At 45.5% G+C, this 12516-nt stretch overlaps 1 protein-coding gene across 1 annotated transcript in view; it reads right to left on the bottom strand.

Moving 5' to 3' along the window:
• GNL2 (G protein nucleolar 2) overlaps nucleotides 1-12516 on the bottom strand; it is a 75444-nt gene that overhangs the window by 49053 nt on the left and 13875 nt on the right. The window contains exons 3-4 of the mRNA XM_082244652.1: nucleotides 9762-9856; nucleotides 9069-9208 (exon numbers count right to left, since the gene is read on the bottom strand). Of these exons, the coding sequence (XP_082100778.1) occupies nucleotides 9069-9208; nucleotides 9762-9856 (235 nt within the window). The remainder of the gene's footprint in view (nucleotides 1-9068; nucleotides 9209-9761; nucleotides 9857-12516) is intronic.

Raw genomic sequence — 12516 nt, 5'->3', positions numbered from 1 at the left:
AGCCAAGATCCGAACCACCGAGAAAGAACGAAGGTGAGCCCCAAGAGACTCACACCACGCAATATACGACTTCCACGTACGATGAGAGATCTTCCTAGAAGAAGTCGCTTTTCTCACTTTAAGCAAAGTGGGAATCACTGAAGCAGACAATCCCCTGTCCTTCAGCAACTGGCTTTCAACAGCCAAGATGTGAAAGCCAGCGACCGTAAAGCAGGATGGAAGATTGTCCCTTGAGACAGTAAATCCTACCTGAGAGGAAGTCTCCAAGGAGCGTCTGCGACTAGACTGACCAGGCCGGCGTACCAAGCTTGGCGAGGCAAGTCCACAGCAACTTGAGAGGAGGAAAGGCATACATCAGCTATTACTGAACCCATGGGGCCACCAGCGCGTTTGCCAGAGGGTCCCAGGAGCAGGCCACAAACCTTGGTACTTTTCTGTTGACCCGAGATGCCAACAGATCCACATCTGGAGTGCCCCAACGAAGGCACAACTGCTGGAACACTTCTGGATAGAGGGACCATTCCTCGGCATCCAAGGCCTGTCGACTGAGGTAATTCGCCTGCCAATTTTACACACCTGGAATGTGAACAGCGGAGAGAGCTGGAACAAAGCATTCCACCCAACAAAGGAAGCCTGCCACTTCCAAGGCCGCAAGGACACTTTTGGTGCCCCCTTAGTGATTGACATAAGCCACGGCCGTGGCATTGTCCGATTGAATGTGCACTGGACAACCCTGCAGGTACTTGGTCCAGTGGACTAGGCAAAGCAGGATTGCTCTCAGCTCCAGAACATTGATCGGTAACCTGGATTCCTCCAGGGACTAGACTTCTTGAGCAGACAACCTGCCGAGAACTCCCACCCCCACCCGGACAGACTTGAATCCACGGTGACAATTGTCCAATATATAGGGAGGAAGGATTTTCCTTTCTTGTGCATCGGGGACCAAAGCCACCAGATCAGGGACTCCTTGGTCACCCGGCTCAGCTGGATCTGAATGTCCAGGGAATTTGGATTCTTGTTCCATTTGAGAAGGATTTCCTTCTGGAGGATCCTGGTGTGGAATTGAGCGAAGATGACCGCCTTGAAGGAGGACACCATCAGTCCCAGAATGCTCAGGTCCGAAGGGACGACCATTTGCTGGACAGCAACAGCTGAACTGCAGTCTGGAATTTTTGGAGTTTTTCCGGGGGAAGAAACACCCTCGCTTGAGTCCAAAGTCAGGCCCAGGTAGTCCAGTCTCATGCAAGGGACCAAGGATGACTTCTGAAGGTTCAGAATCCACCCAAACTCCTCCAGAGTTTTCATGGTGATTTCCAAACTTGTTTCCAGCAACATAGGAGACTACTCACAGAGAAGCATATTGTCCAGGTAACCCAGGGCCCATATCCCCCGCTGCCGCAACAGCGCCAGGATCTGAGCCAACATCTTTGTGAAGGCCCGAGGAGCAGAGGCGAGTCCAAAGGGCAATGCCACAAACTGATAGTGATCCTCTCCCACGGCAAAACGCACCGACTGGGATGTAAAGGTAGGCATCTTTGATGTCTATGGTAGCCAGGAAATCCCCCCGATGTAGGGAGGCCACCACCATGTGATCCAATTCCATCTTGAATTTCTGAACTCGCATGAACCTTGCCTTCCTTCCTGGGAACCCTGAACAGGTTTAAATAAAAGCCCTGAAAACGTTCCGCACATGGAACCGGAACTATTACCTCCTGTTGTACCAGGTCCTGAACTGCCCCAAAGAGCGCTAGCAAACAATATGGGGGACAGTCGCACATTGGAAGGGAAAAACCTTACCGGAGAGACAGATCGAAACTCGATCTTGTATCCGGACCGTATGACCTCCTGAACCCATTTGGCTGGTACCTGGGATAGCCATAGGTCAGGAAAGTGGCAAAGACGCCCCCCCCCACCCTAGATACGGGTGAGGGCGCACCTTCAGGCCCAAGTGGTCTTGTCTGCAGGTCTGGAGAATCCAGACTTTGGTTTGCCAGACCAGGGTCTCTTGGAACCGTCAGAGGGAGCCTTGAAGGGCTTTGCCTTATCGACTGACCCTGAGGGATGACCCTGCGTGCTGAAAAGGAGGGACCCCATCTACGACAAGGGTCCTTACCCTTGTTAGCCTGTGAAAAAAGGTACTCTTCCCCCCGGTGAGACCCTTAATGATGTCATCCAGGGTAGATCCAAACAGGCGATCTCCTTGAAAAGGCAGATCAGTCAAGGACTTCTTTGAAGTCTAATCCACAGACCAGCACTTAAAGTACACGCCGGAGGACCACTGCCAAAACCATCAGTCAGCCCAATATGGGAGCAGTGTCCAGCGTGGCATCGCAAACAAATTGCAGCCCCAGCTGGTCCAACAGCCCCTCAAAAGGCAAAAGGGACCCGTCTCCCCTTCAGGTCACGGCGTAGTAACTTAGCCCACTCAGTCAATGTCTGCGTGACAAGAGCCACCGTAAACACCGGTCTCAGTGCAGACCCCACCCGGGGAGTACATATTGCAGGCCAGACTCCGCCTTCCTATCCTCCAGATTCTTAAAGGACTGGGAATCCTCCACTGGAATCACAGCAGCTTTATTTAGCCTGGAGACCGGAGGGTCCACCGTAGGTGGCACAGTCCACCTCTTTATCAGGGACTCCTCAAAAGGGTAGTGTCTAGCAATCCGCTTAGGCACCCCAGAGGAACGCTTTAGGCGGTCCCATTATTTTTTGAGCATGGCGTCAAAATACGCAGAAAAAGGGAAAAACCTTTGCCTCCTTGGATGGCTTGTGATTGCCAAATGTAACCTGCGCCACAGTCACAGTTGCGTCCTCCATTTTTAGGGTCTTGCGCACAGAAACAACTAGTGTGTCCACAAGTGCCTTATCTTGCGCGGCAGTGGAGGTAGAAACTTTATCCTCACCATCAGAGGAGACAGGGAGCGAGGTAGCGGACCTGGCAGGAAGAGCCGCATCTGCGGTGCCTGAATCAGACTCAGAACCCGAGACATCAGATGAGGCAGGGGTAGGCAAAAGGGCAAAGGGTGTTTCTTAGCACCTCGTCCTTTAACGGCCACCTCTACCCGGGACACAAACGCTTCCAGGACCGCCAAAATTGCATCTGTAGATAGCTGCGGTTTGGAGGGCCCTGCGGCCTCCCCGAGGGGGGTCAGGCGGGGACAAAAAGGTCTGTAGGGTCCATGTTGCACCAGGGGAACCAGTCAAAGGCTGAAAAAAGTGAAAAAAAAAAATCTCCCCCCCCCCCCAAAAGTCCCGCCGCGCTACAGCGCCCCCCCCCCCGAAGGTTAGGCAAGCACAAAGAGACCCCCAGCAGAGAGAGAGACTCCCAGACTCACTGTACTCAGATGCAGCAGGCAGCCCAGAACATCTGCACAGCACGGGTCAGCAGCAGCTCGATCCAAAGGAGGAAGGATCTGAGAAACAGCCCAGGGTACAGGGAGGGGCTCCACCCACAAAAAAAAAAACGCCTCCAGGAACTCCCATTCTGATTCCTATAGAGAGAGAACCACCGCAAAATGGCAGTGCCGGGTGTACCAAGATGGCCACCGATCTCAGCACATGAGGCTACAAGAAAATGGCGACCCTGCACGGCCTGCAGAGCAGCCGAGGACCCTTGTGGGAACCCCCCAGACTCCAAACCGGGATCGATCGGCAGGTGAGACCTGGAGGAATGCATAGAGGCCCCACCGTACAATCGTTCGTCTGGCGTCGGTGGTGCACCCCCCGCCCCCACATCCGGCCCGGAGCGTGGTCCTAGACCCCTGAAGTAGGCCCAATAGCCCCCAGTGTGAGATGGGGGGGGCAGGTAGAAGAGGGGTTGCGTGATAGGACAGACAGGAACCCGGGAATGTGAGGGTCCAACCATCCCAGGGAGGGGCACACGTCCACCTCAAAAACCGCCAGGGGAAGAGGGGGGAAAAAAAATTTACTCACCATACCTGAACAGGCGGGCGCCATCTCCTGACAGAATCCCTCTCCGCCGAAGTGTGGGGCTGTCAGCCAAATAGCAACGCTGCGACTTGGGCCTAGACGCGGCTGTATGCGACCTGGTGAGATGTTTAACTCGCAGGGCAAGTCCACGTCCAGTGGGACTATGTCGCGGCCGGCCCAGCGCAGAGTTCAGGTCGGCGTGCGCTCGCTGGCTGTGGTGACAACTGGATCAATACATCCAGCCCATCGCCCAGATCCGGCATAGTTGCTTGTAGATCTCTCAGAAAAAAAAAAAAAAACAAAATCCAGAGAAAAAGCTAACTAAATGGGGGGTAAAAAAAAAAAAAAAAAAAAAAAAAAAAGAAAAACCTTGCTAGGACCAGTGATCCCAGCAAGGAACTGGGTCCTTACTCCTAACTAGGCAGATTAAAACGGACATCCTATGCAGGAACAGAGAGGGTATACCCCCCTGGGACTGCCCATAGGCATAGCCAGAACTTTTTTTCTGCCTAGTGTCCTTCTCCTGTGGGGGGCAGTATAACCCTACTTATATGCATCAGAGACTGCGTCCATCAATGAACGATAGAGAGAAAGGAATTTTGACATACCTGTAAATTACATATCTTGGAGTACAGGACACAGGTTGGATATTCATAAACCCTGGGTTATAGGCTACCTTTGAGTAATTGGACAATGCCAAAGCTTTTGGACAAACCCCCTTGGTGTACCACTATAACCCTAACTGGCCCAGTGAGCCTGTTTATTTCAGAAGCAAAGCAGAGTAACAAAAAAATGGGGAGGGCGGCCTGTGACGTGTACCGTACTTCAAGATATGGAAGTCAAAATTGCTTTTATCCTAATCATACAGTACAGGACAAAGGCTGGATATTCAGACCCTGGGACGTCCTCAAGCAATGAATTTAGAGGGGTGGGCAACAACAAGGCAAACCAAACTGTATCAAATGGGCCAAACAAAATAGACAACGATCTAAGACCCAACTTGGGGTGCTGCTGTAAGAACTGTGTGGCCAAAGGCAGCATCCAAGGAGGCCAGGACATCCAACCAGTAGAACTTGGGAGAAGGTGAGCAACATATGCTTGATGTCAGAATGCTCAGGAGACCCCACATCGATCTGGGGAAGTGAGCACATAATGGTATACCTTGAGTGTAAGCTGTTACATTGAGTTGTTTAACCCATTTAGCGATAGTGGGCTTGAAACCAAGGTGTGCCTTTGGAGACCCTGTTGGTAGAGAGACAATTTTTCAGGATAGAGGCCTTGACTTTTAGGCAGCCCCTAAAAGCTCTGATTATGGCCAGACAATTTGTTTGGGATGCTTAGGAGCAGGGCACAAGGAAGGAAGGGTGGAAGGGGTGAGTGAGGCAAGCAGAAATTTTTAATCCCAAAACTGCTCTAAAGGGTACCTAAAGCTAATCAATCAAGTCCCAAGTGTGGGAAGGCCAGAATGCAAGGTACTGTGTAATCTCTGGGATTGAAATGTCTGTGTTAACACCAGATGACATTTTTTTTAAGTCTGAGGTCTTCTCTTCCTTTTTATTGTGGAGCCATATAGCAACCTGAATGGAGTCCAGGGAATTGCCAGAGCATCCAATACCAATGCTAGAGGATTCTTATTCTGGCCACAAACCGGAGTAAAAACTTTGAACCTAGGGGGCAAGATTTCCAAATCTCGATTCCCCCCATTTCTTACATAGATTGAGGATGCCAGCATTAATGGACCATTTTGCCTGGTTCAGGCAGTGAAGACTTATGTAAATTCACCTTCCAATTGTCAAAAAATGTGACCATTAGAGATTGCTGAACAATGCTGAGAATTATGATCATATTAGCTTCCTGCAAAGCTGCCCGATTGATATAGCCCAGTATCAGAGATGGGCTCGAGCGTGTTCGAGTTTGCTCGTGCCCCATACCGCCAGGAAGCAGACACTGCAGTCCGCCAATAACAGGCAGCGAGACATTTCCTGATCTGTGCAGCTGTGGATCGGGAAATGCCTCACTGACTGATTAGCAGACTGCAGTGTCGGCTACTTGGTAGGATCAGGCGCGTGCAAACTCTAACACGACCGAGCCTGTCTCTACCCAGTAGTGGCACTGTCTGAAGTTAAGACTTCTTGTCCTAAAGTAACAATGCTCACTCACACAAATGTATTTGATCAACAAACCTCCCCATCTCTACAACAGAGGGATGGGGCTCTGTAGTCCTGAAGTAACTAGAAACCATGTAAATGATATGAAAAAAAAAAAAATGTCAAATTATTTGACAGACCAAAAGAAGCCAAACAGTTTGTTAGGGTTTACATACCCTTTAACTTAATCCTACAGCCAATAATGGTTAGAAACAATTCACCAAATCCATGTATGCATTATTCAAACATTTATGCAAGAAACAAAAAGCTCGTCCAACCCTAGCAGCATGCATTGAGCTTTCTTGAAGTGCCCTTACGCACTATTTATTTTGGAAAGGGTTGGGACATTTGTACCTCAGACTATGCCTTTAGGGTTCGTCTTCGGTTCTTTGAAGATATTTTCCAAGGAATATGATTAAACAAAAACAGAAGGGAAAACCAAGGCCAAATTTCACACACTTCCTTCGCCAACATGGTAATTCTACAATGCCAGGGTTCTCCAATGAATCAAATGTTCACTAGAAAGCGCAAAGGCTAATAAAAACCATTGCGATTAATCTACTGAAGAAAGACTGACACCACAGGAAAGATCTATCTAATTAGATACAAGACATATGCTAATTTAATCTTCAAACATAAAACTCAAGTTCTCTGGAAGAACGTTATGCAGCCTATGTTTCTGTGCAGTGTTATACTCCGATAACATTTCCATTTTGTATTTAATAAAACACATGTGCATTAGGCTAATAGGAAAAAAAAACAAAAAAAAAAAACATTGCTTTAGACATGCATGCACAATAGAACTTTATGTTCCTAAAAAATGAATGATGAATGTGAAGAGGTTCTGAATATTTGAAACAAGATGAAAGATCCTAGCTTGAGAACAGGGTTATGTCATATTATTAGACAGTATAATAATAATATTCTTGTCTAATAAATCTGAAAACATATGCTGTCTTTGGTTATAAAACTAAACCTAAGCAGAAAGTCAAGTCGCTAAGCTTGCATAACTCATTTGCCATTTCAGAAGATGTTTCCTATTTAGAAAGTAAAATCATTTGCTCAGGAGACAGTTTAATTAACATAAAGTAATAAAACTGAGCAGGCAATGACGTTCATGGCTATATTTTAGACACATACCACAGATTTCATAGCTCGAAGCAGCAATAGCTAATGGTGCATGAACAGGAAAACTCTCCTTCCAGCAGTTTTTGTCCCATAGTTTGTCATATTACAAATTATACATAACCATTTGTGAAATTACAGAAGAAACGATACCCTTTTCTTCAACTAATGTCCTCTGCAGCAGCCTGGGACACGTGTCCCTTAAGATCTTTATTCATTTAGGAGGGAAAAAAAAAAAAAAAAAAAAAAAAGAAGGAAGAGGCACTGTAAAGCTACTTACTAATAAAATGTTACCACACCTCTGAAAAGTAATCTGTGGTGGATCGGTTTTTAGAAGAATTTGACAGACAGTGAGGAGGGGATGTCACCTCGTCACTACCCGTTTTAACTCTCAAAAAAGCCAACCCACTGTGGCATGTGTGCACCCCCCGTCTAGCAGCTAGATGGGGGGGCTGCAAGAACATGGCTCACCCACATGTTTTACTGCTTCTTAAGCACAAGTGTGAATGAGCCCTAATCGAAGACCGTATTTTTTGTTTAGGTACAACGGTGCCTTTCTGCTTATGTACTTCCCATGACTGATGTTCCCACAGCAAGCAGCACAGTGGCATAGTGCTTAGCACTTCCACCTAGCAGGACTAAGGTCATCGGTTCAAATTCCAACCACAGCACTACCTGCCTGAGCGGGTTTCTTCTGGGTACGCGGGTTTCCTACCACACTCCAAAGACATGCTAGAAAGTAAGTTAGATCCTATCTAAATTGGCCCTAGAATGTGTATGTATGAATGTGAGTTAGGGGCCATAGATTGTAAGCTCCTTGAGGGCAGAGCCATGCTTAATTGATGGCGCTATATAAAGTACCTGTATTAAATATTTAAACAAATGTGATGCGTAAGCTTTTTAAAGCGGAGCTCCAGTCGTTCTTGTGTTTAATAAAACTCAGCAGCTACAAAAACAGTAGCTGCTGCCTTCTAAACAGCCACTTGCCTGTCCCAGGAGCCAGCGATGTGGTCACCCGAGCTGTCCCTTCAGCGTCGTCTCTCCCGAGCGTCACCATTCCAAGTTTGGGCACCCGGCTGTGACTGGTTGCGGCTTCACAGCCGGGTGCCCACTGCTCAATGAGGTTCAGCAGTCTTCTGGGACCTGTGACGTGTTCCAGAAGACTGCAGGGCAGGAGGGGGAGAGGAGAACTTCAGTTTGAATCGCTTAGGTGATTCCAGCAGAAGTGGAAGCAGGTACCTGCCAAAAGCAGGTACCTGCACCCCCCCCCCCCCCCAAAAAAAAAAGAAGAAAATGACATGCCAAATGTGGCAAGGGAGGAGTATTTAAAGCAGAACTTCCTCTTTTGGGTGGAGCTCCGCTTTAAGGCAGTTAAGAAAGGAGGTCTGAACTGAAGAGTCCCCAGTGATGAAAAATTGTCAGCTCCTGTTGGTGTCTCCAGTCTGCATGCTTTCCACATATACCTAGGCACACTAGGTTGTAATGGTGAAGGTGAAATAGAAGCAAGGCATTTACATAACATTTTAAATGTCAAATATGGAACGAAAAAAAAATCACCACTACAAAAAAAAAAAAAAAAAAAAAAAAAAAAGAAGATGTGCAAATAAACACACCATGCTAGATGAATTGTACTTGCGCCAATTTCTTCCATTTAAAGTATTAATTCACAACTTTAAATTTACCCTACAGATAATTAAACTACTATACATAACTCGTGTGACTGGAGAAGCATGAAACAGCTAAAAAACAGAACAGGACAACCATACAAGAGCAATTAAGCATCGCAATATATATATATATATATATATATGAAATACTTGATATAAAACATTTTTTTCTCCTTTTGTTAACTGCTCAAATACTTACATGAGGTTTCTTTCGATCATACAATAGAGACATTGGTAGTTTGCTCTGCTTCATCACCACCTTATATGGATCTTTCATTACAGCGTCCATCTCTTCCTGGAACTTTTGTAAAGAGGACTGCTTAATCACACGGGTATTTCCTAATAAAAAAAAAAAAAAAGAAGAATGTATGAGATATAGATAGATATAGATAATATATATATATATTATCTATATCTATCTATATACACACACACACACACACACACACACACACACACACATACATCCATCTACACACAGCTTTTTTTTCAGCTAGAACTCAGTTCCACCACCTTTGGCCCAGGCCCTCTGCTAATCCTTATCACTTGTAAAACACAGAGCTCTGGCTTCCTGTGTTTTCCAAGTGCAGTATGGGGACAAAGAAGATGCCGGTGCCTGGGGTGCAGTGCGAATCCTGACACCCCCACTGGGTGATCTCCCTGCAAGTGAGAGAAGTGTGGTTCCTGCACCTTTTTTTCTAAGAAAAAAAAAAAAAAGGATAGATAGAGATATATATATATATATATATATATATATATATATATATATATATATATATATATATATATATATATATATATATATATAGGGCAACAGATACACAAAAGACAAAGCAGATCTCCAGCCACAATAAAAGAAGGTGCTATGTGACTTACAATGAAAAAAACTTACCAAACCATTTGATGTTGGGCTCCACTCGAGCCACTGTGCCAGATGGGACTGAAGACTGATATTGTAGAGTCTTGATCACTTTCCCACGGTTGTTTCTGAAGTACAAAAACTAAGTGAGGGCCAAACCAATGTTCATAAGCAAATTGTTCTGTTCCTAATATGATATATTCAGTAATTAAAAATAACTCCAGGTTTTTTTTTTTTTTGGAATCACATGAAAAAGGTTAAGAACTTGGTCAGGCATTTATTGCTGACTGTACACCCACTGCAGAGATCTTCAGTGACTTCCTGATGTGTCACCAAGACCGGAAGTGAGGAGAATCGCACAAAAAAAAAAGATTCTGCCAGCAATAACTTTTACAACCATCTTACTAGTTTGAAACACCTTGGCAAACCAACTAGAACAGGTTCCTTAGTGAAAAAGCACCTCCCTTACACTCTGCTTATGTTATTTTTCCAAAAAACAGTAGTAAAATGTAACCTAATTGTTTTTGGTAGAGAGTAATCTGTGTGCGGTCACAACAGATTTTTGGAAAACAATGTCAAACGTTATCCTAGTCTTCCCAATATACAATCTGGTCCGGTCATATAATCCTGCAGCTCCAACATCCCTGTGTCAGCAAGAGGCTGATGCAAAGGAGAGGAGGGAGTGCTGACCACAGGTGGACCATGGGAGCCTAAGGGAGACATCACAGATCCTGCAATTCACAGTGATTGCAGAGAACCGGAGTTGTAGTATCAGGCCGGATTGAAAAAAAAAAAAAAAAAAAAAAAAGTTAAGTACACAGATCTTTTTTACACAGGGTGTACAGAATAAGTATTATAAGGGGGGGGGGGCTCCCCCCCCACCTCCACTTTAAAATACACATCAGAGAAGTGCAAGGCAAGGCATGGCAAAGCTAGCTGTCTGGTGGGGTCTGACTATACAGTAACCCCCGCTCCATCGCGGTTCAGTTTTTGCAGTCCCGGTATATTGCGTTTTTTCTGTAATGTTATTTTATTATATAAATCATTAAAAAAGAAATATTTTTGTGTTTTCCATAGCTCTTGCTATGTCTCTCAGTATCTTTTATGTGTTTAAATGAGTTTCTATTGTTTTAAAAGTGTGTTTAAAGACCTTAAAATGCTTTTACACGTACAGTGACAGTAAAATAAACATGCCTACAATGCATTTTAATAGGGTTTTTCTATTTTGCGGATTTTCACTTTTCGCGGCTTGGTCCGGAACGTAACCCCCGCAATGGAGGGGGGTTTACTGTAGTACTTTTCAATCACATACCCATACATGATAAAGATCAGAATTTCTAATCTATAGGTGTTAGAGCCTGCGTCACAAACTGATGAAGCACAGCAACACGACAGCCAACAAACCAACATTCTCATAAGGAGAGGTCAACCAGCAACCTACATCATTTTGCTCCTGGCTGTAAACCTCAATCATTAATGTCACCCTAACCTTAAAAACGCAAATTTAACTATACATTTAAAAGTGTGAGAATAAACCTATGTCAGCTGCATTGCTGACCTGCTAAAAGGGGGTCTAATCCTTCTACTTCTAGGGTTGTCAATCTGATTCTGGTTTACAATGCAAGCCATGCACCTGTAGCAAACATTCAGGTAGACATTTTAAATTAAAATTCCCCTCCATACTGGGACTAATCTGAATAAGTGTACTACAATGCAATACATTTTCTAGCAATTCCCAAGCTGAGGCATTACAAGCTCTTGAACTCCGTGAAGAGAGGATGACTCCACCTAGGACCACCAACAGGTGCCCGATGTAGTATCTAACCAAAACACCACTCTGCCTGGTATCTCATGGTCCACATGGTGTACAAACACCTGTTTTGGGTCCAGCTGGATCAAAGTTTCTTGAAAAATTATTAGATTCCCAGCAATCCTCTTTAACCACTTTACCACTGAGTACTTGAATAGTACTGCAGCAAAGTGGCACGATCCCGTCTGACGACGTAGACCTACGTCGCCAGACTCCTCCCCTGTAGGCGGCGCTCACGCGCCGCCGGAGGCGCGCTCCCGCTGTTTTCATTCACAGCGGGAGTCGGGCCAGGGGAGGAGCAGCGGCGATCGCCGCTGCTCTGCCCCGATCGTCGGGGATCTAATGTGGAGATCCGCCCGCCTGTGTAAACACAAGCGGGCGGATCTCCTCAGTGACAGGGAGTGACAGATCGGAGTGTTCAGCATAGCTGGACATCCGATCTGTCCCTGTCTCACACAGTCACCTTCCCCCCCCCCACACGTCAGTAAGCACCAGGCATACATTAACCCCTCCCTCTCCAATAAAATTAACCCCTTCCCTGCCAGTGTCATTTTTACAGTAACAGTGCATATTTATAGCACTGATTACTGCAGTAATGTCACTGGTACCCCCAAAAGTGTCAAAAATGTCAGTCAAGGGTCCGATCTGTCCGCCGCAATGTCGCAGTCACGCAAAAAAAATCGCAGATCGCCGCCATTACTCGTTAAAAAAAAAAACACCAAAAATGACATAAATCTTTCCCTTTGTTAGTAAACGCAATAACTTTTGCGAAAACCAATCAAAATACGCTTATTGCAATTTTTTTTACCAAACATGGGTAGCAGAAAACAAATTGGCCAAAAATTTAAAAAAAAATTGGTTTTTACATCTTTTTTGGGGGGAATTTCATATAAAAAAAATGTTAAAAATATTGTTATTTTTTCAAAATAAACGCTCTTTTTTTGTTTATAGCGCAAAAAGTAAAAATCGCACAGGTGA

Source organism: Pelophylax lessonae (assembly GCF_965119305.1).
Source record: "Pelophylax lessonae genome assembly, chromosome: 2".
NCBI lineage: Eukaryota > Metazoa > Chordata > Amphibia > Anura > Ranidae > Pelophylax > Pelophylax lessonae.
Note: the sequence above shows the minus strand (reverse complement) of the source record. Positions and strands in the feature narration are given on the sequence as shown.